This window comes from Lepidothrix coronata, unplaced genomic scaffold (genome assembly GCF_001604755.1).
Source record: "Lepidothrix coronata isolate B3197 unplaced genomic scaffold, Lepidothrix_coronata-1.0 Scaffold96, whole genome shotgun sequence".
Classification (NCBI taxonomy): domain Eukaryota; kingdom Metazoa; phylum Chordata; class Aves; order Passeriformes; family Pipridae; genus Lepidothrix; species Lepidothrix coronata.
Window position 1 is genome coordinate 2566426 of NW_016690276.1, and position 27387 is coordinate 2593812.

At 39.2% G+C, this 27387-nt stretch overlaps 1 protein-coding gene across 1 annotated transcript in view; it reads left to right on the forward strand.

Moving 5' to 3' along the window:
- Window positions 1-24472, forward strand: part of MTTP (microsomal triglyceride transfer protein) — a 28708-nt gene extending 4236 nt beyond the window's left edge. Inside the window, exons 2-18 of the mRNA XM_017822246.1 lie at window positions 1070-1257; window positions 1840-1983; window positions 3993-4100; window positions 4843-4959; window positions 6119-6258; window positions 7108-7258; window positions 10595-10752; window positions 11623-11791; window positions 12372-12479; window positions 13491-13703; window positions 14698-14909; window positions 15562-15659; window positions 15761-15882; window positions 16636-16863; window positions 21290-21414; window positions 21767-21937; window positions 22850-24472. Of these exons, the coding sequence (XP_017677735.1) occupies window positions 1070-1257; window positions 1840-1983; window positions 3993-4100; window positions 4843-4959; window positions 6119-6258; window positions 7108-7258; window positions 10595-10752; window positions 11623-11791; window positions 12372-12479; window positions 13491-13703; window positions 14698-14909; window positions 15562-15659; window positions 15761-15882; window positions 16636-16863; window positions 21290-21414; window positions 21767-21937; window positions 22850-23018 (2621 nt within the window). The 3' untranslated portion in view covers window positions 23019-24472. The remainder of the gene's footprint in view (window positions 1-1069; window positions 1258-1839; window positions 1984-3992; window positions 4101-4842; window positions 4960-6118; window positions 6259-7107; window positions 7259-10594; window positions 10753-11622; window positions 11792-12371; window positions 12480-13490; window positions 13704-14697; window positions 14910-15561; window positions 15660-15760; window positions 15883-16635; window positions 16864-21289; window positions 21415-21766; window positions 21938-22849) is intronic.
- The last annotated feature ends 2915 nt before the right edge of the window (window positions 24473-27387 follow it).

Consider the following 27387-nt stretch of genomic DNA (forward strand, 5'->3'; position numbering starts at 1 on the left):
TTCCCTTCCCCTTCCCTCCCCTTCCCCTCATCAGTGTTTCTTGTGCAGATGAGAACTTTGTAGTGATCCATACCAGAAGAGGAAAGCTCTTGAAAGCAGTGAAAAGGGATATTATGTATAACCTGTGCAACAAAATGTTTGAAGAGTATTCAGAAAGAGATTTACTTTCCTTGATCACAGATTTTAGGGGCACAATTTGATTCCTGAGGCTGGGTAGAGAGTTGAGACACTGCTGCCACACGTTCCCTACCTGGCCATGCATGACAGAAGAGAAGGAGAAGATAGGAAAGGGTGTGGTATTAAGTAGTTTTATAAAAGAAAAATAAAAGTAATTTATATAGTACAGATTCAGTTTACACAAACAAGAGTGCAACTGAATCTGTAGGGAAAGTCCATCAGAGTTATTAATGCAGATGGAAATGGCACCATAAATTGGGCATGCATGTTGCATTTATACTAGAAATTGGCTTTTATATCCCTTAAAATACATCAGTTAACAGCAGAGACATGGCTATGGGGACAATTATTTAGTTTAAAGAACAAGAGCTTAATTATTTAATCTAAAAAATATGTTCTTAATGTTTTCATTACAGTCATGTCACCCCTGGGCCAGACTCTCAATGGAAAGATTCACAATAAATGTGCAAGAGATCCAGAGAACAATTTCTGTTGGCTTCAACAAATTTCATCAGCGCATTTCACATTACTAAGCACACAAAGTCCATGATTAATTACAGTATTTTGAGTTGAAAATAATTTTGGAATAATTTGTGCCGCTAACATATCCAAAGAAAAGAATATAACGGTCTTTTATTTATATAAGTGTAGAGCTAGAACAAAGGATTTTGTGACCATTCTTGTCTTAAATATGTAAAATCAATGTCAACTTAATCACAAAGCCCCCCCAGCTGCTCCAGTGGGACAGTCTCTGTAATCAAGGGTAGTGGGATCAGTCCCATATATCTCTTGTTGGTAATTAAATTTTTAATTTTTCTATAGATTTTTTTAGAGAAAATGATAGATTACGTGAGTTAGTCAATTCAAAACACTGTTTTTGCTTTCCAAACAGGGCACACTACTGGACCAAGCCTAAATAATGACAAGCTATATAAGTTTGCTTACTCAGCTGAAGTGTATGTTGATCGCGTGAAAGCATCACTGCAAAAAAGTGCAGGATACCGGATTTCTTCTGATGTGGATGTCAACCTCTTATGGAGAAATCCTGACAATGATGATGACCAGTTGATCAAAATTATGGTAATTAATGCCATCAGACAACTTAAAACATGCACAATCTTACCTGCATTGATCTAGCTGCTAATGTAGCATCAGAGAACTCACTTTCAGAACATAAGCTAAATCTTTTATTCTCTAGTCTGATCAACTAAACCCAGCTTCTTTGATTAACTGATTTCTATAGAGTGAGATATCACAAGTATGTACCTAACGTCATAAGCCAGAGCTTCAGAGTATCTCCTATATTTTGAAATTGCTTCATACAGCCTCTATAGTTTCAAACAACTGGTGTGCAAGCACATACTCAAGGGGCGACAGGTTTTCTGAAGTTCTGAGTTCTAGCTACAAATCATGACATTTGCTAAATACAAATTGGGTTTGGTACTTAGCTTTATGGTGAGTTTTTCTGCCACTTATTTCCCCAGTGGAGAAAACTGATTTCTTTTGTAAACATAGACACAGACATAGACATGGAGGAATAATGATCAGAACCAGAAATGAAGAAATAAAAAATATTTATTTTGTGACTTAGTCTATCCAGCCTACCCCAGGCCAATGCTAGACTGTTCTCTACCTGAATTTTCTCTGCTTTTACTTTACTAGATAAAAGATGTTCAGGTTGAAAATGTGAATGAACGTCCAGCTGCTAAAAACATCTTCAAAGGAAAAAGCACAGAGAAGATCCTCGGGAAAGAATATCTGGAAGCTTTACAGAGGCCCATAGTGCTTGAGCTAGTCCGTGGAAAAGTAAGACCCTTTATTTTAAAATTCAATCGCTCGGGAAACCCGAGACAAATCTTTTCTTAGGGACTTGGAGAATTTACCAATTCACTATCCTCTCAGTGTTTTTAATAAGCCATCATGTTCTGTCTTTCTATATGGAATACAATAGTTTAGAAGAGACTGTAACTTACCTGTACAAGGGGACCTTCTAGCCCAAGCCTATTGTGCATTGAGAACACCAGACAGTGTGAAAGTATAGAGCAGATTGGCCACAAATATATAGGTACACGTGGATTTATGCACTGCTGCTGTGTAAGATTTGTGCTATTGACTTCAGTGAAGCCAGGACTGTGTCCAAGGTCTGAAGGTAGTAAAGGAGATACAGTTTGTCATGACAGATGTTATACCAAGTCTGTGAGAAGCAGTGTTAATCACTTTAAACCCTTATCAAATATTTTAGCATGATTGTTTTTTCCAGGTCTCTATATTGCTTATTTATACTTCTGTCTCACCTGCAGTTTCAATGGTCTTAAGTTAATGAGCTTGATGCTGAAAGACCTACTGATTTACATGTTTTTCCCCCACTGGGAAACTCTCTCCAAAAATCAGAAGAGAAGGGTCAAGGAGTGGGTGTATCAGCATGTGCCTGGGTTTTATAACCTGCCTTGAGAGAGCACCAAAGCACTGTCCCGTGGCAGGAGCACCAATGTCCATTTGCAGCTTTGAGAGTCACAGTTCTGCTGAGAAGGGGATCCAAGTACATCCGTCTCACCCTCTTTTTTCCTGCAGAGCTGCTCATATGTCCCCTTGCACTCAGCTTACTGTTCTGACCAGGGAGTGGCAAGGCTTGAGCCACGGTTGCTCCTGCCTCCTGTCCATGGTCCTCCCTCCAGTTGCTTGTTGCATTAGGCCAAGAACCCCACTCTCCCCTCTGCAGCTCGAGCAATGCTCAGCAGCGGGGGCATGGGCAGAGGGGCTGTGAGAAAGGAGGAAGGTTGAAGGTCACACTCCCTTTTCTCTTCTGCAGAGTGGAGTGAGGGCTGTGACACTCTATCCCAGCAGGATCTTTACCTCCTGCTGTAAATAGGCACTGAGCACATACCCTAGCCGCCAGCTCAGCCTGCTGAATTGCAGCTGCTATCAGACCTGCTCAGTAACTTTCAGACTCAGCCTTGTCATCAGTTTTACACAACATAAAAGGAAACAGGGTGGCACTGGCTTTGAACTGTACACATCCTTAAATGAGAACAGAGGTATCAGAAGAGTACAGTCAGAATGTGTCTGCTCCTAATACATTATGCACTTTCACATGCTCAGGCTGAGATGTAGTATTAAAAACTTGGGCTTTTTCTCAGGTAGTAGGGTCCGGACACTCCTTTTATAATTTCTTTGTGGTGTCATACTTTCACCCCTGGCACAGTGATTTCGCTTTCCAGGGTTGCCCTGAGATAACGCACTGATTGTACTTACAGTTCCTGAAGAAAAGTGCACTTTTAATGCACCTTGAATGCAAAGTGGAAGTGCAAAGTCTTATTACCAGAGGAGAGGCTCAAGCACAACAGTTGACCCATGAAGTGCAAAGGTTCTGATACATTTGACACGTAGTTTAAGTCATTCTATCTGTGATTTATCTATGATTCATTCTGGGTTTTTGTAACCTGTGATTAAAGTGCAAGAGGTATTATGCCCCTATGGGGAGAGATTGTCTGAAGATTGTGTAGAAAAATTAGTTTCTTGTGAAATTATGTGCAACGTCCCATTTCCCTTCTAAATTCTACTTACAGGAGGAAAGATGCTCATTCCACTGAAACTGTAGTTAGGTTTAGCTGAAGACCAAAACATGCTTATACTGTTCTTATCAGGCCCTGCAGCCCCTGTAGTTTGCTTAAATAAGGGAAATAGATTCCAATTCAGCTTCCTAATCAGAAAAAAGATAGACCTAGAGCAGATCCTCACTATTCCTTTCTCATTTAACTAGATTTGTTATACGCTTTTGAATGCTTTTTTATATACTTTTTTTTTTATTCCTACAGGTCAAAACCTTTTACTCGTATCAAAATGAACCTACTTTTACTCAAAACATCAAGAGAGGTCTGGCTAGCCTTTTCCAGCTACAGCTGCACTCTGGTTCTACCCGTGAGGTATGGTGCTGTATCAGGCAAGATGATTATCATCAGAGAAACAGGCAGAGTCTGATCTGCTCTGGAAGGCAGACCTGTGGCTCCTGCTGAAGAAGTTCACTTCAGAAGGAGTGAACTGTGACAGTAATCTGCCTTTTGATCACGTTTGAGGTTGGGGACATTGGTGACACAAGTCAAGTTGCTGCAAGTAATGTAAAGAAGTGGTGAAATCCATTTGATTTAAAATGCCTTTATCGATTTAGCTGAATTTGGTAATAAACCAACTTAAACCACATCACTATAAAAGAGATTATACTGATGTTTAAAGTTGGTTGATTACTAAATTCAATTCAGTGGATGAGGCCACTTTAAATCAGAGTATCCACACAAAATTAGCAGTGGTTTACCTGCATCCATTTCGGTTGTGTTCCATTGTTAAATTTCTACAACTGTCCACTTAAGCAAAACTGGAATTTAACTCAAATTTCTGAGTATAGTGTAAGCTGCCAGGTGCTTCCTACATTTTTTTTTTAAACAAACATTGTTACTTTTCTTCTCAGCCATCTATTGAATAGTACCCCTGCCAATCCAAAGGAGGTAGTTAGAAACACGGATATCCTTAAAACTGGTATATTAACCCAAAGAGTGCAGCATCTCAGGTACAGAATTCCAGCAGTGGAGAAAACGCTTCATCTTTGGAAGGTGCTCTGGGGTCCCAAATTAAAAGTCAAGAAACTGTGCCAATCTAACTCTTTTTTCCAAGGTGGATGTTTCTGGGAAATGCAATACTACTTATCATGTGCGGCAAGATCAAGTGACTAAAATAAAAGACCTGGACTCCTGTGAAATAACAAAGCAAGGATTTACCAGCCACAACCCGGTATGATTTCTTTAACAAAATAAAATCTATTCTTCCTATTTAAAATATATTTCCAGCAGCTATTACTCAACTTCTCAAAAATCCTTCTTGCATTACAGAAAGCAAATTCTACATGTAAATTTTCTGCATGTAGTTTTACTAGCCTGAGCTTCATATGTAGTTTCTCTGGGGAGAACAGGGAATGGATTCTCCTCTTGTATAAACCACCTTGACTCAGCTGGCATTGAATACAGCATACTAATTTGCATAGTTTTTTAATCTCATTATAACATATTTTAATTTCTATACAGATTTACAGCACGTTTGTCCTGGCTGTACTGAAGTTTTAAATGATGTGACTTCTTTTTTTCTTTGAAGGAAAATCCTAGATACAGACACAGTCATAGTGATAACAGTAACCTTTTCCACACCTGCTGTAAATTCCAGGCAAGATGGTGATTCCTGAATGGAGCCTGTCAAGCTTCCCTAGTGCATAGGTGTAATACAGGAGATATGCCTCAGAGATAACTGAAGCCCTGCTACGGCCCTAATGGTCCTCCACTACTAGTAAAGGTCTTTCTAAGTAGTTACTACTAAGGGCACACGCTGAAGACAATGGGATTCTCCACATCAGAAACTGACCTTTTGCAGCTCAGAGAAGTACAAAAGCACCACACACTCTCTTAATAATTGGCCTTAACACTATGACTGAATTCCCGATTTTCACGCTTACTGCAAAGACTTCATCTTGTTTACAAAACTGGTCAAGCAAGGTATCTGACTTTGCTTCCTGAGTGTGAACATGACAGTCTCGTTTACAAGACATTTCTCTGGAAAAGCTTCTCATCTTATTTAAAGAGTATTTTAAATTAAATATAGTACTGGGCATTTTCTCAATTGCCACCTGCTCCATAACTTCCTCCCATGCTCCCTCTGTTTTTTCCCGTAGTATGTACTGAATTTGAAACACATGGTGCAGAAGTGCATGGCTTCTTATTGCAGAGGGTCTTCTTGAGAACCTGGTTTATAGGCTTAGCTTGAGATGTCAGCCCACATGCACCTTCCTAATATGACCCTATTTCATTACAAGTCTTGCCCTGATTTGGAACTCTGAGCTTTTTTCCTATTTTGTTGTTTATTGAATAGCCCTCTTTCTGTTCTATTTTTTTGTTATTTTCAGATCTTAGATGTCAGTAAAAAAGTCACATCTGCCACAATCTATGTGCTGGAAGACAGTTTCATAAAATCCATTAAGGCAGAAGAAAATTATGTTTTCCTTCTGAATTTCCGACGAAAAACAGGTGCCAAAATAGTTTCAAAGTAAGTTGGGCAATTTGACTGTCATTGACAGGACTAGTGGTTCAAGTCAGGTTATATGTGTATGTCTTATAGAATCAAGATCTAAGGCTGTAAACTCTCCAGGTAAGGAGTTAGGTGTCTTTTGTATCCATATGGTGCCTAGTTCAACTTTGATTATGGGTTCTATCATGCTACAAATAATAAATAATGGCATTCATAAAAAATTATCTGAAAACAATGGAATTATCCAAAACATTTTAAACTGCCCATTAGTGCTATAGGTATTCTGTTCCTGTGTCTTCTCATTTCTTAAGAAATACTTCTGATGGATCTCCATTTCTAGTATGTGAAAGTATAGAAAACAAAATCTACTGCATAGAAAGGAAATACCAGTGAAACTAGATCAGTGTTAGACTCCAGACTCCAAAGCACTGCAAGTTTGGAGATACACAAGATAAACGATTTGGGCATCTCAGTAGTATTAGATACTAAAAGAAAAAAAAAAAAGAACATTCAAAATCTCACTTTCCAGATCCTCGTAAGAATAAATATATGAAACATTTCAGAATGCATATGGTTACTGAATGTTGTTTATCAGGAGCTATAAATCCATGCTTTAGAGAGTCCCTTATTTCAATATTTTATTCCACATAACTCTAGTGGTAATTCTGCTGGTATAAGATATTTCTGTTACCTTAAAAAACCCATAGGCTAGCCTTGTTCTGAACATTTTAAAAGAAGACTTCAATAAGCCTATATTCTATATTTTTTGCCTGTGGAGGGTTTTTTTTGTTTTTTTATTGCTGTGATTTCTGCATTTCTGCACTACTTGTTGAGCTCTAATGGTGTCTTCACTGTATGGATACACAGGCAGAGACTGGAACTGAAGTCAGTACAGGCTGGCCCTGGACTGATCGCTGGGAAGCAAGTCGCTGGTGTGATCAAGACCTTGGACTCCAGCTATGTTGCCGTCCCACTAGAAGCGGAGCCAGTGAAATCCGAATGCAAGAAGTGTCCTTCAGTAAGTAAACACAGGTTCATTGGACGTCAGGTCGGTTGGCTGAGCAGAACAAGTGCGAGAAGAAGTTTCTTTCCAAGCAGCCCACTAGGAGAGGTGTAACGCAGCAATATAAAACACTCCCTGCAGTGGGGAGTACAGAAGTGATGCAATTGAGTGCTCCACTCCACAAGAGTGTTTTAAGATTTACCACTGAAAGTACCATCATTTTTGCTCTCCTTCAAAGATTGAGTGCAATACTTCTCAAGACCACTAGAAAATACAACACCCTTTTGGTTTTAACTCACTTTTGCCGACCATAAGTTGGCAGAGGCTTATTTCCTCTGGGTAATGGAGTGGGAAATGACTTTTAAGATGGTTGGCTGGTCTTTATAAATAATTCTGCCACGGAGGAGCTGAACTGTTCCTAAAAATTAAAGTTCATTAGCCATTCCTTAGGCAGGCTAAACATTTGTTGATAGTATATTAAGCTTCTTCTTATTGCCTGACCCTGAGGAATTCTTTTACTTAAAAGACTCTGTAGGTATTTTATAAGTATAAAATGGGGCTCTGGTATTCTTGGGAAGTCCAATACTGTTCTCATTTTTCCCTGGGAAAAAAATTTTCTTGGTTTTTTATATTTAAGATATTTGAAGACTACGGGGTACTGTAAGTGCATCATAAACTAATGTAAGTTACTACAGTGACTGTTAGCAAACAGTATTCCAGCTATTACCATTGTGGAATAAATTTAGCAGTGAATGTGAACATTAATGTAAAGATCATTAATCTCTGTTTTTTATAAACAAAATACAGCTTCTACGCAGCACACATAATTTTAATTCTCTAAAGATACTCCTTATGAGCACAAATACTTTCCTATATTGGAATTTGTGCTTATTATTTGGAAGCAGCATTACACTATAATAACTTATCTTGTTTAGTGCTTGTTGAACCACAAAGGAGACGAAAAAAATATGTTTGGGGAAGTGATATAGAAATGATGCTGCTTGTGTGCTGGAGCAGTTCTGAACATGGAACATCAAGGGATCTTAAACAGAGTAGGGACAGGTGTTTTTTCCCTGACTCTGCCCATCGGGGTTTGTGTGGACCAATTTGTCACTTGCAACTGAGTTTGTCATAACAGTTAAAATTTCCAGACCAAGATAACAAACATGGAGTATAATTCCAGTGCACTGCCTGGGGACTGAGCTAAGTCATTATAAACTTAGTGGCACGATGAGAATGAACTCCTGCTTTCTCACTGTATTTTTCAGTAACTGCTATGAAAAGATATGGTCTATAAACAGAACACTGTATCCAAAGCAGCAACATAACATATGGTACTTATATATCACAGTATACATTAATGCCCTGCTGACATGCTGTGCCTTGGAGTTTTCATTTTCAAAGCCCTTTTTAAATCATAACAGGTCTCTCTATCTTTATGAATTTGGTATAATAACCACTACTATCCTCATTTCATAGATGTCAGCACTAGCTTCTCTGAGGTTATGGCAGTTGTTTACATTTAAATTCAGGCCTAGATTTCTGTGTTTAGACACCAGAAAGCATGTTCTTTGCAGAAGAGCTCATGCATCTTACACTTTTTTATGCTCATGGTTCCTACAAGAATAGATTCTTGCCCCTTTTCAAACTGAGGTGGATTTGTTCTGTCTCGTGTAGCCAGCCTTTGTGGGTTGGTAAACAGCTGTCAGGCACTGACATTCAAAACCAGCTCTTCAGTTTAGAACCTCTTGGTTTGGCTGGAGTTTTCCTAGGGTGCCCACAAGACTTCTGGTCTGATCTTCCTGTTAGGGAAGCTTGACTAAGCTTGCTAAGTTGCCATGTGGAAGTGCGTGCATCTTGTGCCTGAATCTTTGGGTTATTCAATCCAAACTGCCTGACATTCACATCAAGAGAATGAGAGCCCCTGCAAAAGCCAATTGTGAATGATGTTTTTAATGCCATGGTCACTGCAGCAGATGGAAGCTGCTCCTTGTAGTAGTTGAATGGTTAGAGCACCCTACAAAGAGGAAGACTTGGTCTCCACTCTCTTTTGCTTGAGATTGCTCCAGCTTTCATCTCCCACCTTGCTCTTCTCCAGGGTGTGGGCTAAACTGGTTAAGAGCAGTCCACACAGCTGGGCTTTGCACAGGAGAAAATATGAGATTAATGAGGTTAGAGATTTTTGCTGGACTATGGTGCAATTTCAACAGGGGGAATAGAAAGTGCCCCATATGATTACTCAATTTCAGCTTATAATAGCAACACTGACCTTGGTGCTAAGCACTAATCACCACTTGAGGCTAAAAGACCCATCTGTGCCTCAGAACATGAGCTCCTCCCAGCTGGTCATTAATTCTCAGGAAATATCCGATGTCTCAATCATTGTTGCCTAATTATTGTTTGTTACAGTCGATAGAAGTTGCACTCTGTACTGATGAATGATACTTCTAATTGCCAGCAGGTTCAAGTGCTATTGCCCAATACAAAATCCACAAAGAAGGGAAGTATTTTAGTAAAGTTCAAATGGGTGCTAGCATTATTTCCCACTCGGGAAAACGGCAGTAAACACTGCTGCAAAGAACAGCTGAGTTTTCACCAAGGAATGTTCTCGATAATTTGAGATAACAGAGGCAAAGGCAAGTGTGAGAGGAAAGGTCAAAATACCAGCACCAGTTTCTTGTGGGAGTGTATCTCTGGAAGGAGAGATATGGGTGCTTTGGTACCATGTTGGCTCATTCGGGTAAAACATGTGATGTGGGAATAATTACAACAGCAATGTATGAAGAAGCCAATACCTGTTCTAATACCATATTACCTGTCATTTTGTACAATATCTATAAATCCATCTCTATGCAGGTTTATGATTGAAAAATGGGAATTACTTACTGAACATTTACTCCTGTCCTACACTAACCACTTAAAAATTACCATCTCCTTAGAAAATATGATTAATTTGTGAATTGGGGACTTTGCATCTCCCACTTAAAAAACAATTACTTAGGAGAAAATGGGAACAGAAAGAAAACAGCAGATTCACCAGAAAGCACAGTAAATTTGCAAGAGAAGAGAATTTGCTTTATTCCATTTACCGTATAAATAAACTTGTTTTGTTCCAAAATAGATTGCAGGGAAATACTGAAGTGTTAGAAGAGAGACAACTATAGAAATGTTTCAAAGATGTTTCTTCTGGGATATCATAAATTAAGTAATACCTAGCTAAAAGATCATCAGTCTATTGGATTTCAGCTAATTGGAGCAATAGGTGGCCCACATACCTGCATTTTCTAAGTCTGATTTTGAGAATTGAAGCTATAATCTGAGAGATTTGACATAATGTGAATTGGTTTGCAGCTTTCTGAACACTGGAAGAGCATCAGAGAACATATGCATCCTGAAAAACTTTCCAAAGCTGAAGCTGCAAAAAGCTTTTTGTCCTTCATTAAGAGCATCAGAAAAGCTACGAAAGAGGAGATACTGCAAGTTGTTAGAAGTGAAAATAAAGAACTTCTGTAAGTTATCATGAACGAGCTTTCAAAAGGTTTAAGTTACTTGAAACTGCAGAAGGGCAAATTACATGCAAAGGGATTGAGTTCTGCTGGTGATGTCCTAGCAATGCAAACCCAGTGGTCAGTACTGACTACATGAAAAGGATTTTTTTTAAAGCAACCGTGTTTATTCTCGTAGTATAATATATTTTCAGCACACCATTCAGCCAACAGGGTCATATCTACAGTGCAAGGCTAACATGGTTTGTAGTTTAGCCAAAGGTTCTTATCCCACCTGCTTGTCCTGAAACATTCTATAACTTGTTCTTGACTTGCCCATTTGTTTCCTTCAATCAGAAATAGAGCAAAAAGGGAAAGGTTCATGCCTGGATATTGTCCTAATATTAGAGTTTGATTGTATACAGTATGCGCACCAAGACTTGAGACTTGAAAAGGATTTCTGGGTCATATGGTCAGGCTCTTTCAAACAAATTATAGCAGTTGTTAGCAGTAGAGATAAACCTGAGAGTAACTCAGGTAGCATAGAAGCCTTTTCTTTACATACCATTGGGCATGCAGTACTAAACCACTTTTCTACATTTACGACCTTGTCCTGTAAACTTTAATACCTTCGGGATAGTTTAGTTTTTTAATACTTATTTTGGTCCCCTATTTGCATAAATTCAAATATTACCCATGGATATGATTAATTTCTGGAGTTCATGAAGCAATTGAGGGACACATTTTTTTCCAACAAGATTAAAAGATTCTTTTACTTGCAATGAAGAGATCTTTCAGTACATTAGCTTCTTTCTTTCAGTATGCAGAAAAGTCTTTTTGGTATTGTCTAGCTGGTTACAATGATAAGTTCATTTAATTTCCACTTCTTTATAGTCCACAGGTCGTGGATGCCGTAACCTCTGCTCAGACACCAGAATCACTGGAGGCCATGCTGGAATTTCTTGACTTTAAGGATGCAAGCACTTCTGTCCTGCAGGAACGATTCCTGTATGCCTGTGGATTCGCTTCTCACCCCAGTGAAACACTCCTGAAATCTTTAACTGTAAGTCAAGGGACAAAATAAATACAACAGAGTTAATATTCTTAAGCTTCATTCCAGTCAAAGGGAAAGGGAAGTAAAAATGACTGTTGCTGTTTCCACTTTTCCTTTCCTTATGCCTTCCAGCGTTTCCTTTAAGCGTGCCAGTAACATAAGAGCCTGCAAACAACAGACATTCGTAGGTCCAGGATGAAATTTTGTAAAATGTTATCAATATCTACAACTTAGAAAAGAAACATAATACTGAATGTTCGGAAAACAATTTGAGCGTTGTTTGATTGTTGCCTTATCACAGTCCTGTGACCATTTAAATACTCTCTTCTTTTTTTTTTTTTTAACATAGCTCCAAAATGAATATACTATTTGAGACACTGAATGTAACACAAGGGGAAAATGGCAGTCAGTTATTATATGTAGTGATAGAGCTGTGCTCTGCTAAACCTGAGCCCAGGCCATTGTGGTAACCACTGCCTTTGCACTGCACTAATGCTTGCAGGAAATGAGGGAGTGTATTCAACACACTACAGACTGTGGTTCATCATATTTAGACCAAGAGACTAACGGCATTGCTTTTGCATAACAGGATAAGTTCAAGGGTGATATCGCAAATGAAGAAATCAGAGAAACTCTGGTCATTGTCATGGGAGCACTCATCAGAAAGCTGTGTGACAGAGGAGGCTGCAAGCTCCCAGTGAGTATCTGCTGTGCACTGCTGGCTAAATTCTGGTCTGCAACACACGTGAATGATCCCTGCTGACATTACTGGGAGAGCATGAGAGACATGGGAATCATATTCTCCCACTTTAAAATAAGCTCATAAACTCCTATGTTTGATAGAGAGAGGAATACTTTTTTAAATAATGACATCTACTTTGTCAGATTTAGGCTTTAATCTGGTCTCTTCCCATTTCTTTTGATTTCTCTAGTTGTCCTTTGTCTGACAGAACTTTTTTCTCACTGCCTAGTCTGTCAGCAGAAGCAGTACTTGTGCTCCCTTGTCCAAAAGCTTTGCATGTCATCAGAGAAACACTGGCAAACTCAAGGTCTATTTAATGTTTGCAATCACCTTAGCTAATTTCACCTCTGTGAAGAAAATTCATTGGTTCAAATACTCAACTGTATACCAAACATGCATAGAACAACCCAGGAGGAAGACCCTTGAGCATGGACTGAATAGATGTTGATGTTAGAGGATGAAGATGATCAGATAAGGCATTGCTGCCTGCTGGATCTGTGCTGTTGAGGACTGCAGCACATTGCCAAAAAGACACAGAGCACCTGAACAGGCCCTAGGAATACCTTTTAATTTCCCTTGTTAACTGCCAAGCACTCTTATAACATATTTTGAGGCACTAAAGAACACTTCCCTTGTCTTTTTTTGCGGGGAGATGCTGGCCCCACAAGGAAGACCTGTGAAGCCCCTGAATCAGGGCAGGAGCAGCTAGCAAGTGATAAAACTACCAGGTTTACCTGGACTACAGGACCAGGTATCACTGTATCTACAGTCAGTTTGGTTATGCTTGAAGGTTATGCTTGAAGGAAGCCATCAACATAGAGTTTACAAATGACACCTCTGGTAACCCTGTGCAATGATACTTTCAAACAAAAACATGCTAGAACCCAGCCCTGCCCCTCATACTTCTGCAGAGGGAAAGAAATAGGTTTATGATCACCATTTAAATGTGCTGTTGATTTTCTTTAGTTTGTTGTGGAGGCCAAAAGGTTGATTCTAAATAGATTGGAGAAGGCTAAGAAAGATGACAATGTGAGGATGTACCTGCTGGCACTGAAGAATGCACTCCTTCCCGAAGCAATTCCACTGCTCCTGAAGTACTCTGAGTCAGAAGAAGGGCACATTAGCAGTCTTGCTGCCACTGCCTTGCAGAGATATGATCCTTCTTTTCTCACCAAAGAGGTAAGAAAATATCCTGCCCAAGGAAAGAAGTGCAAGAGACTGTATTAAAAGTGGGATTGAGTGCAATCTCAGTATGTTTGCTGATGACACCAAGCTGTGTGGTGCAGTCAACATGCTGAAGGGCAGGGATGGTCTTGTGGACATGTGCTACTCAGCCTTTGGCTCCAGAGTCCCACAAAGGTGGGGGCTGTCAAAGATGGCATGCAGTCTGCAGGGAAAACTGGGCTCCCTTGCCAAGATGGAACACTTGAGCACCTGTGCAACCCCTGTTCTTTCTTGTGCTTTCACAAAGCCAGGAAGAATACACGAAGTAAGACAAGGATAAAATAGCTGCATCTTACCCTGCAGCCTCCAAGAGTAAGAGAAGACATACAAAATAGCAGAACATAAGGTCCTGCCTCTGCTGCTTTACCCTGCATCTCATTTCATACCTACTGCTGGCCACCAGGACCAAGGTTGTCAGGGTGCTGTTCTGCAATTAACATGCTGGAGGGCATTCTGTCAATGAGGCTACATGGCTTTCCGTGGACTTACCTGTAAAAAAGATGTGTCACAATCTTCTCAGGGACATGAAGCCACTACAGGCGCTATCTATAAAATTAAACCACAAGATTCTTTATTTTTTAAAAGTATTTCCTTAACTGTCAAGGAAATCTCTCTCTTGATCTTACCACTGCCACATTAATTTGATCTTAGTCCTGCTGCTTATTTACAGCCCCACTGTGAAAACCAGTGTGGAAGGCTGTATTTGGTCTGTGGCTTGAGAGAACATAACAGATGTCCCACTTGTCCTTGTGGTCACTGAGCTATACATGTCTCGTACATTCCAAAAGGACCATGAAAAACAGGGTGCTGAAAATATATCCTTATGTATTAGCCTTAGCTATGGAGCTAACTTAAGCTAACTTAAGCTGATATTATAAACGAGATTCCAACCTGTACTTTGCCCAGTCATCTTTATGAGCACTGAGTGAATAATGTGTTTCCTGACCAGGTGAAGGAAACAATGAACAGGATATACCACCAGAATCGCAAAGTCCATGAAAAGACAGTGCGAACCACTGCAGCTGCTATCATCTTAAACAGTAACCCGTCCTACATGGAAGTGAAAAACATCCTGCTCTCCATTGGTGAACTGCCTATGGAAATGAACAAGTACATGCTCTCCATGATCCAAGACATAATTCACTTTGAAATGCCTTCAAGGTACATTAAGTTCAGTATAAGTAAATACAGCCCTTCCTTACTTCTTTGCAGAGACCCAAAGAACACACAGATTCTAATGAATTACTAAAATTTGAGTAAAGTATAAAAGGATGCCTGATTTTCATATCAGTTTTAGGTATTGTAAATTCAGAATAAATTTAATTGGCATTCTTTTAATAGTCACATTTTCACAGGTACAAATAAGAATTAGACATCTAGCTTGCATTACTGTGAAAAATGTCATCTGTTGGTCTTAACTCTCTCACTGGATCACTTGTTTTTATATTTTAAGAACCAGTGAACTTTAAAAAAATTTTTAAACATCTCAGCATGAGAAGGAAAATAATCAAAATCTCTCTTCTTTTCAAAATCATTAATTTTCAAGCAAGAACTTTGCTTGCCTTTCTTCCTATGACTGCAGGGAGTACCTGAAATTGGAAAAGAGACTCTGGGTTAGGGCAGATTTTTAGTTGGAAAAGGTAATGATTTTGAAGACCCTCTTTCATACTGGGAAATTCACCCTCTCTGAAATTTGATGTTTCTACAGAAAAATAATATATTTGGTACTGTAAAATTTTTGTATCTCAGTGGTTTTGATTGTTTGTTCTGATTGTTCTGTTTGTTCTGATTGTTTTGATTGTTTGTTCTACAGCAAAACAGTTCGAAAAGTTCTGAAGGACATGCGTACTCATAACTATGACCGCTTCTCCAAGATGGGCTCTTCCTCTGCCTACTCTGGCTATATTACACGTATGTAACCATGAAATTGCCTTTTGACCCTGTTTGTATTCCCAAACATTTGATTAATCCACTAGTTTAGTCACAGGTACCTTCTTTCTTTTTTAATTAAGGTGGTCCTGATATATCATCCACATACAGCCTTGACATCCTCTATTCAGGCTCTGGCATTTTAAGGAGAAGTAACATGAACATCCATATTTTTGATAGAAACGCTGAACTTCATGCCAGCCAGGTAACTGCCACACTGTGTATAAAAACTAAGCCAGTATGTGGTCCTTTTCTTACAGCTTCTAAATCTATTCAGCTAATGCCTAAGACCATAAGATTCCCTGCACTGGGCAGAGAGCAAGCCAACAATGGGAAAAACCCCACAGTGTTTGCCCTGAACAAAAAGACAGGTGTTTTGTTCTGGGTCAAATTCTGTGTCTGTTTAAAGCCTATGCTGTTTATTTGATGTAATCAGTAAAAGCTTTGTTAGTTTGTAAAATTAAGTCCTATTTCTAGTATGTCATAGAATGGAAAAACAAGGAGTAGATCAAATGTACAAATCAAACAGATTTTAATGATATGCCTGTGTTTTAGATTTCTCTTAAAGTTGGCAAGAACTTTCAATATTATAATGCTATTAAATCTATTCAGGACAAAAATTGTGCAGTGGGACATCTCTGGGTTTTCCTCCAGACTGTCCAAAGAAAATAGTCATATGATTGAAGGGAAATTTGTTTGAAAGAAAAGTAGTCTCAGGATTGTGATCTGCATGTGCGTAAATCCTGCCTGCACCTAAAAGCATGCCGTGAAATTATTTTATTTTCTGTTTTTCTTGCTGCTCAACCTCGTTCCATTAAGTCTTCACCTCATACTTTTTCATCTGCAGCTACACAAATTAGAGTTAGGCTCTTAGACATTAAGAAAATATGTAGGGTTGTTAATAGTTTGAGTCAGGTAGAATTTTTTTCATTTATTCTGTATCATTGTTGCATTGTAGGTGGTGATCGAAGCTCAGGGTCTGGAGTCCATAATAGCTGCAACTCCTGATGAAGGCGAGGAAAACCTGGACTCCTTTGCTGGCATGTCAGCCATTCTGTTCGATGTCCAGCTCAGGCCAGTTACATTTTTCCAAGGGTATGGTGATTTAATGTCTAAAATGCTCTCAGCAACTGGAGATCCCATGAACGTGGTGAAAGGACTTATCCTGCTGACAGATTACTCACAGGTACTAAAAGTACACTATTTGCTTCTTTTTCTGTCTTTTAAGTGCAGATGCTCCCTCCCCCACGTTATTATTGTAGGACATCTTATTTTCTTCCTTTCAATGCTGATAAACCTGACCAATGTTACACAGGCTACTCTTACTGTGGGAGCTACAGGAAAGTCATGGGTATTAAAGAACAGAATTAAATTACATTAAAAGCAATTTAGAACAAAGGTGAGAACACATATTCTAGAAAACAAACACTGAATAAAAGCAGATCCAACAGAGTTTCCTGTTGAAAACTCATATGCTATTAGCTATGACCTCCCCTCCCACAGTTTCTTGTAATACAGTATTGTCCCATGTGACCACCTAAGTTTTCCTCTTCACGAGTTGTCTGGGGACCTTATGTCCACTTAGTCAATAACTGTCAGGTCAATGAATCACTGGTACTCAAACTTTCCCAAATAACTAACATTCAAAGAACAGTGCTAAGAGGTCCAAATTTCAAATATTTATTACTAAGAAAAACAAGGAAACAAAATGAGGGTTACACAGTTTTTATGCAATTGTCACCCCAAAAGGTCTGCTAATTTTATGCTTAAATAGATTGACATACAAATATAACTGGCTACATAATGTATTATTGGAGGACAAGAATCTAGACATCTCTATCAAAGTGCAGCACTTGGTTTGATATTTTTGCTCTTCCCAACCAGGGATCTCTTTAGAACCTGTGGATTTAACAACTGTACTCAGCTTATGAAACATCTGCAGTCTCAAACTTTACTTTTTGCTTTTCCCCTTTAATTTTTGTCAAAAGAAAATGCCAAAAGCAGATGATGAGACAATCCACTCTGATCAAAATTACACAGAAACACCCTCTGCACATGACAACTTTCCCCATCTGGAACCCAGCTCAGGCCCTTTATAATGATATTATAAGTCCAGAGGGCTTCCCAGGTAGGGCACAGATTGAGTAACTAAGCTCATTCCAGCAATGCTTTACAGTTCACACACAGATTATGGGCAAAAACTTTGCTGTGACCTATTTAACAAACAGACCGCAGAGGTGAGAAAGATAATCATGTCCAGTCCTGAGCACAGGAGCATTTAGAGAACTAAATATTTCCAACTGCTGTGCATGCACCAAGCTCCATACATACTCTGGCTGAATCAGTTGGCCGGGCACCCCTAGAGCTCGGTCAGCCAGCAAATTCTCCACTCCTTGCCTTTGGAGAACCTCACAAAAGTCTGGGGCACAGGTCAACAGCACATCAGCATGGTTTCAGGACTTCCACATGGCCAAGTTAAGCCTCATTAGAAACACTTTCACCTGCAGATTCTCTAACAGTGTTACATCTGTACCAGAAAACACTGTCAGAATGGAAGTGCGAATGGCCTAACACTGCAACTGGGGAAAAGACAGTGCAAGAGAGCCATAATTAATATAGCTTCTTGATAGTTAAGTACTACCTCCACTTTCCCTGGCCAGCATGAACAGGCCTTGCCCAGAACATAAGCCCCTTTACAAATTCATACTGTAGACAACCAAGTCAAACGTGGGTTTATCTTCTTTCAGTGAAGAAAACTAGGCATGGGAAACAGTGCTCATTCTATGATACCAAAACTCAGTGTGCCACAGCTGGCCACACTGATTTCAGAACAGGTGAAAACTAAACCAAAATGTTAGACACAGACAGCACAGATGAAATCAAACATCAACAGCTTGGAAGTCAAGACTGGAGCTTAAAAATGGGGCAATTGAATTGTCATAAAAGAACTAATGTAATATTTGGGTTCCAGTTTGTGCATTGGTACAGCCTGATTTTGAGAGAAACTATTTTTAAATACTAGAAAAGTTCTGCTCCCCTATTGCTGCTTATAAGGATCATTTTGCATAGAAAGATCAAAACTGTGTTGTATTCAAAGTGCTGTAAAATCTACCAAATAAGACCACCTACCCCCCAAAAATAGCTTCCTTTCATTGACCTTATAACAAGCAGTAATCACAATAGGCTCATTTAGGAAAGGTAATTTCCAAGTTAATAATATTGCTTCTAAAGCTTACGCTCCTGCCCATCATCTGTGACATATTTACTCACATGACTGCACAAACTGAAATCAGAGTGTATTTTCCAGCCATTGCTGTGTTGTTTGAGGTCTAAGAATAACTGTCCAGAAGTTATACTCTCTCTATGAAATAAACAGCTCTCATAAAACTGTTTTTGAGACTCCTAAGTCACCTGCATTAAAGTTCAGTAGTGTTAATAGTTCTCCTAGGCAACAGATCTGCCAGAAGCACAGAGAAATTAAATACTATATTAATAGGTCAGAGAAACCATTTGAAAGCTAGACCCCAGTGGAAGATAGCCAGTTCCCAAAGAAGTGCCTGTTTCAGCTGTCTCTGTGTTGCATTACAGTGCAGTACATAAAGCATTTTTTTAGTTGAAACATAGCATGTTTGATCATTTTAAACAGTTACAGACGACCCATTCTGATCTTTTGGATCACATTTTCCGCTGCAAATGAGACACAAAGCTTAAAATAGGAAGGGAAAGGAAAATACTTCTCCTGAGGAGGCTGGGTCTCTGTGATTTACACCTCCCATCAGTCTGGATTGGATTTGCACATGAGACGAAGGACAGGACTGAACTCTAAATAAGGAAATAGGTGAGCTAGTAAAACATAAGACAAGCACTCCTTGGCTTCTCTGCCGGTTTCAGTGACAAATATGACTTAATTCGAGGTAGCATTTAAGCCTTAAACTGTGCAGCCTACTTTAATGTTATTGGGTGCAATTTGACAATACATCTAAAAATATCTGCTCCTCTGGTTGTGTGTATATGTCTCTGCCATCATGTATAGTGTTACCTCCTCACTCACTAGCAGCTATCCACCAATTCAGTCCCAATTAAAAGCAAAGTAAAATAAAGTAAAACAAACTTTATTTCCACACATAAACTGACCGAAAAGGGAAGTATTTTATGCTCCATTGCAGTCAGTAGAAAAATGCCCTTTGATTTCAGCAATCGAATGATTGTTATTTGGGTGAATGTAAGAAATCAGACCATCATATGACCACGCTTGCTGAGGGCGTGCCGGATTTATAAGCCATAGCCAGCTCACTGCATTCTTTAAATCTCAAGCCCACTTTAGCAGCAACTGACGGACAAATTGGTTCTGCCAAGTTGATTCTTTCAAGGAAATAATTTCAAAGATATTTAATTTACCCTAAAAGGTTAAGTAAACATGCAGAGTCACTGTAATTATCCAAGTCCTTGATTACAGGAGGAAAACTCTAATGCTCTGAATAAAAACCTTCCCCAGTGCTGCTCCTTGCTATAGGGATTAGGAAGCTAAACTGCCCGTCTCTCCTTGATTCCTCCTTAAATCTTGGAACAGCATTATTTGGAGCCACTGGACTACTGAATAGCTAAGAAGAGAAGAGAGACTTCTAAGGTGCCTGGGCACCAGTGGAAGAAATTCAGTATTCATATGTCCTACAAATGCCTGCAGCATTACAGGTGCTGAGAATACCACAGGCACAGAAACCTGGGAGGAGGGAGAAAACTAGCTGTGAGACAGGAGGAGGTGCCCTGTAAATGAGGCACATGATCAAAATAAACTTTCCCAAGTTAATGTTTCTTTTAAAATGGTGAGTTAATCCACTAGTTCTTAGGGAAGGAGAACAACTGTATAAAGTGAGTTAGATTGCCAAGCTGAGTGAACCTTAAAATCTTGGCTGTATGTCAAAACTTAAAAGTAATGAACTGACATAACCCTGAGCTATATTATCACTTCCGAAATGGACTTCCATGTGATGTGTTTCTAGTCCATCTGCAGAGGTTTCGTGAAGCCATGAGCACACTTGATGGTTGATGGAAAATGCATTAAATGCAAATTCACAATGGTGATTAAGGTGCATTAGCTTATGGATTTGGCCACCCAGCCACTGAAGACATAATTACTGTCGTGTGGTGTATTTGGAGCCACTGCACATGGCACAGTTGGTGACAGCACTTTGCATCCTACTGCCAGTACAGGGCTGCCTTCAGGTGAGCTCAAGAAATCACACTGCACCGCATCGTTGCTGGGGTTCCAGCGAGGAGTTTAATCTGATTAAGATGAACTGCCATCAGAGCCTCTGTGAGGCTTGTGTGGTAGCTAGCTCTTGGAGACATGATATTCCTTTCAGTGATACTTCTTGCAGAAATTAAGCCAGTTGGCACACAGGAGACCAGGAAAGGATGCAAAACACCTTGCCGTAACTTCATCCCATTTTGAGGGAGTGAGGTACATCAGGATGTTTTGTCCACCCTTACAGAAAAGCCCTCTATTCCTTTCTGTTCCTGAAAAATGACAAGTGGTGTGATTGCAGTACAAAAGGGCATAAGGAAACCTCTGAGGTCTGCAGTCAGTAACCTGTGCTTTCTGATGGCTCCAGGAGATTCAGCTGCAGGCTGGGCCGACAGCCAGTGCAGAGTTCCTGGGTGGACTGGCCATTGACATCTCAGGAGGGATGGAGTTCAGCCTGTGGTACAGGGAATCCAAAACCAACGTCAAGAACCGGTGAGACACTCCCAGCATGTGCTATAGTTGTAGACAGCTCAGGCTCCTGAGACTTGGTAGTCCCAGTGAAAAAGATTTAAATATAAAAGACCTTGCAGCTGAGTTAGAATTAAATAATTAAATAAATAGAATTAAATAGCTATGTGCATAGGAGAACATTTGATCTTCTTTTTTTCTTTCAACCTGGATAATACCAGTTCCCACTGATCTGATGTGAATTTATATATCTTTACCTGAAGAACAGGCTCCTTTGAGGGCAGTTTTTATATAAGTATTGTAGCACTGTTTGTAATTTAATTTCCTCTTTCTTTTTGTGTTTTGAAATAATTGTAATGCCTGAATTTATTTGTAGGGTAGCCGTGTTTCTAGCTGGTAACACTGAGGTGGATTCCTTCTTTGTAAAAACTGGTATGGAAACCACTTTGGAAGTAGAAACGGCATTAGACTTCATCTCCACGGTGCAGTTTTCACAGTACCCATTTTTAGTCTGCATGCAGATGGACAGAATCGAGTCTCCATTCAGGTAAGAACTAAGAGCACATGATTTCTGAGGTGTCCTTCCAGTCAGCTGCTGAACCCGGACATTTTGGTTTTCACAGCAATAAGAGATTAACAACTGTGGCCAAATTTCAGCCTAACATGACCAGGTGCAGTGTAAGCTGTTACACACATCAGCCTCTCTGCTAACCCATTCTTCCCTGTCCCTCAGCCCTGAGATTCAGAGAGAACCTTTTTGAAGATCACAACTTGCTCTGAATGCGCACTTTAGTAAATTTTTTAATCTGGCTTTGCAAGTGAAGTAACTGAAGTGGAAGGACACTGGTCCTCTCATGTACAATCAGTTCTGATGGTGACCTGAAACTTTGCCAGCAGTATTTCTCTGTTCCACTGTTGAGATAGAAAGTGCATAGCTATAAACTAGCTGAAGTGGAAAGTTTTCTTCATCATCTGCTGTTTACTAGTGTCAACAAAAGTACTTGGTGCGTTAAGCTCTTGCATCCATTGTGTTCTATCATATTTTATTAAGGCACCAGTTTTCCTGAAAACTAAACAACTGTGCAATAAGTTTCAAAAGATGCTTTCCAGTAGCCAAAGAATAGTAATGGAATTGGGTTTAGGGGGTTTACTACTCCCTCCTGATTCCTATCTACTGAGACCTCAGGAGGGTAACATTTTTCGCAGAGCCTGTACCAGATATCAATTCAGGCGTTTCTCATCCAAAACATGTTAAAAACCTGAAAAAAATTAAGAAACTTGAGGATCTTCAGGAAATCTTGAGAACACAGTATCTGTTATTTTGCAGATACTAAAACCTCTTCTGATTATATCTACACATTGTGGAAGTGTAATCTCATCTGTATGTAAAGTGTTTGGAACAGGGTGCAAATTTTGCATGAATTTGCTAATGTCAGACTGCTGTGTTGTGTCTTTACAGGAGTCATGTGACTAAGTATGAAAGTCTGCCATCTGGCAGGCGGTACACTGCAAGGAGAGGGAAAGCAGTAATGCTGGCAGGTAACGAACACCCGCTCCATCAAGAAAACTCCAACATGTGCAGGAAGGTTTTCGGCGCAAAGTCTGATTCCGCCGGTGGCTGGTTTTGAAAGAAGAACCTGAGCTTTTGCTTTCCTGAATCCATGGCCCCCTCAATGACTTAGGCTTGTACGTACCATACTAACGTGGAGCTTGATCTTGCACTACTGCAGTTAATGGGAAATTTGCCATTGATTTCAATGAGCCAGGATCAAGCTCTCAGTGCGTGCACAGTGTTTACATGTTAACCTATATTTAAAATTTTGTAAAAAAACCCATAAGACAAATAAAGCCCAATTTGGTAGCATTCCATGCACTTCCTTAAGGGGGGTGCTTTTTCTTTATTTTTACTTTTTTTGGTGCCAAAAGCAAAAATAATCCTTCATTTTTCTTTCTTGGGGAATACAGAAGTCCATGTTTTTGACATTCAGTAAGAACAATTATGATGTATAAAGAATGATTATTTATGAATATATTTTAAAGTATTTAGGTGTTTTAGGCCTATGACCAATGCCCATTCAAATATTCAAGTACAATTAACATCTAAATGGGACCATGAACTCCTGCTTACTCAGTATTGCCTGTTTACAGAAAAAACAGGTTTTATTTTACATGATTTTAAAGGATTTTGCATTTTTTTAAGCAGTCAGAGTTTGATTATTATTATTTATCTTTTGGAGTTTTTTATTAACTGCTGTAGTTAAATACAATTGATTAATGATGTGGGGTAATGTTTTCAGAAGTACTTACAGTTGCCTTAATTCTGTTCCCACTGAAATCAATGGTATCATTTCTGTAGTTATCACCAGGAGCAGAGTTAAGCCAACATTGGTTGCTCTTCAAGGTTGCCTCCTAAAAAGTTGTGTCCCTGTGTGTAATCAAGGCAGATGTTTTTCCAAAAAATGAGCACCCACTAAGGCAATTCTGAACTATGATGAAGGAAATGTCTTGAAAGAAATACATTTTGAATGCACAGTCTAGCAAAGCCTGTGCCGAGCCAAAACATTTTCTAGGTAAGTTGTATTTCAATGCAAAAAAGTAATCACTACTCATACAAGTCCTCTGATTAAAATTACTTAGATGCTTCAAGTTGTGTCTTCACAGGAACTGTGAAAAAAAAGTTTTATATTTACCTCAGCCTTGCAGATTAAGAAAGAATATACCTCATCCCGGTTCAACTGATCTCTGACATGATCTATCTGATTTAATTTTTATAGGACAAGGCAGGCGAGTGCTGGTCACAAAAAAGTAAACTAAAAAGCCAGGAACAATTGTTTAAAAAAAAACAAACCAAAAACAAACAAAAAGCAGACAGGAAAAATTCACAGATTGTCACGAAAAAAAATATTATTACAAGATTAAGAAAAAAATCCAAATTCTTTTGTGTTGTAAGAAAAAAAAGAGTGCAGAAATCTGCAAAAATCAAACTGTCAATGGGATGAAACAGTCTGCATGTTGTCTTTCCTGAAAATGCTGATACATTTCTAGTCAAAGCATAAATAAAACAGGTAAAAATACAGTGTGACGAAGCTGTTTTCAGTCCTGTTTCTTGTCTGTTACTTTCTGGGTTGGGAAAACCTCTCATTGGGGAAGGAACAGTGTTGACAGGGGCAAGAGGAACCATTTTACTCACTTTCACATATGAAGCAATAACATAAGTGGGACACCTACTTGTCCTGGGCTCCCCCTCTAATCAGGAGACAGAAGTATCTCCCGAGAGTGGTGTAGAGCCCAAGCAGGATGCATCACATGCTGGAGGTGCCTGCCCAAGTCCTCTGCCCAGAGGAGAGGTAAGACCTAGGAACCCCTCTACAGTGTCAATACTTACCTCAGTATCCACTCTCAAAGTCTGCACGCTGCATGCTGCAGACAGTCTTTGATACCTCCACTACTGTTTTAGGAACAAAAGGGGGACAAGCTTTTTTATTTGTAATTACTAGTTGCTATTTGTGTCATATAAAACAAAAATAAGACCAGAGCTAAGTATTCACACACCTTGAAAGAGGCAGTCTTCTCCTGCAGTGATCTGACACTCTAAATATAGGAGGACAAAGAGTGGCACAAAGAAATATTTCTATTCATCACTATTTTGCTTGTAGAGAATTGAGGTATCAACAAGGTGACAACCTCAACTCTGCAGCCTAATTTGCTTCAACAGTCCGCCACGCTCACTCATGACTTTACAACCCAAAATCAGAATAAAAAGGTTCTAGATAATGCAATTTGTACCTGTAAGATCTGTGTCTGATGTCAGCAATCCCCCTGCAAGGCTTACAACCTCTCAATTTCATCAAATCCGAGAATCTTCTGAATGGGGGCCTGCAAAACGGGGCCCTTTGGCATATGAAAATAGTGATCACTTTTAAAAAAGCGTAACACAAAATAGTTTCCAATTGAAAAAGATAATCTGGCTACTGCCAAATATCTGGCCAACACCACCAGGTGTGCTTCTCTTTCAAGTGAAATGTTTAACATAAATCCATCATGTCTCACAGAGACGCTGATTCGTGTCTTTTGCTTTATTTATTCAAGCGCTGGCACAGCTTATTGAGGAAAATCATGTGCCCATCCTCACTACTGAAATCTGGTTTTTCAGAGTGGGACAACCAACCTGTAAGGGCAATGGTGGGGCGTCCACAGCTTTGACAACATCCCTTGAAACTTAAATCGAACAGAGCCTCTGAGACCCACATTGCTCCTTCAGAAGTGATATGTGTCTTCCTGGATACCCCCTGGCATGGCAGCAAGACACTTGCTTCTGAAATTATCTGACCCTAACAGCTGGACATAATGGGGATTCCAGGAGAGGTTTAATCCAACAGCTGGGTAATGGAAGGCCATGGCTTCCTTACTTAGACTCCATAGCTACGGAAACAACAAAACTAACAAACTTCTAAAAATAAGGTGAAATCAATACATTGCTTCAGACTGCATTTGAAATGAAAACACACTTAGGGTTACAACCAAAGCAAACTTTGTGTTTGCCAAATCAGCGGGGGTTAATCACAAAGATGTAACATACATCTTTGATAATGGCATTATACATACTTTTAAATAATCAACAATGGTAGCAATTAAACAATAATTCATATGTGAAGTTCAGAGAAGCAAACAAATGCTCGGTCCTTTTTAACTGGAAGCCCCAGAAGGAATGATACTCCAGCTAAGTCCAAAAAGCAATGCACTTGAAAAAGAAACTTTGAAACTTTCTTCTTAAAGTTTCACGGAGTGCTAATTTTTAAAGATTATTTTTATACACTCTTAAAAAAAAGTATTCGAATTCCAGGATTCAGGTTTTCACTCCATTCCTCAATGTATTTTGATGTGGAAAGCACAGGAGAATACAAAGGATAAAGGTTCTTCATGAGGTTATGAATGAAAGCCATTTGTGCAGTACAGGTTAGGAGACAAGGGGATCAAGTCATTATTTTTGTAACATTTGACCAAAAATAAGTGCTGGTAAAATGCTTTGTTTCCTACCAATAATGGATAAGAATCAGAGCTGCATGGGTGTAAATCAGCATAATCTCACATAATCTTTGCCTTTGTTAGGGGAAATAGGATCATCAATTATTTTACTTTTAATAAAAATTGATACTTGGTGAAAGGTACTAGGGTTAATACAGAGGCAACAAATTGTAAAATACTTAGCCCAGATTTCCAATGAGTACATGTTAGTTATAAAGCCAATTCTGGCTTTATTGAGAGCATCTGGTAGAGAATTTGTCTGGCTGACATCATAGAAGGAACTGCAGTCCTTAACTATGGATATGTTTTATGAGTTACAAGCCCATATAATGCATGCTGCAATGCTACCTTAGAATACAGGAGAATTTGTTAAAAATAGCAAAGTAAACAGAAACCCTGGTTAAGCAAGCTTTTTAAGCACATTTTTAACTTGAACTGTATACCTTGTCCAACAAAGGTCAATGGAAAGCCAGGCAGTAGCAGAGCTGGGCTGGCAGGAACTGTTCTGCATCATCAGATTCAAATATGGTAAATAAGTGACAGGTACCTCAAAAATAAAGCAGCTGGATAGACTAAGAATACAGTTTGGGGTTTGGCAAGCAGATTACATATTCTCAATAGTGACAAGCCAAGGAGATAGCAATTCTAAAATAGGTCCTTTCTCTCTCTCTCTCTCTCTTTTTTTTTTTCCCCAAGTGCTATGTTTTATCCTGGATAGCTTGCTTAGATCTGACATAGGGAATTATCCACTTCTCATTTCAATTTGTTCCCACTCCTTTCACAAACGAGTTGCATTTTTACCTTTTTGGTCTTGTCATTCCTACCAGTGATGTTTTAAAGAATATTTAGAAACTGGTAAGATTTACTCCAACAATCATTGAAAATCCCAGACATATTCCACCTGTCAGTTTATTTAAGGTATCATAGTAAATCCTCTTCAATTTCAGTGGATTCTTGTGGCATGAGGCACAT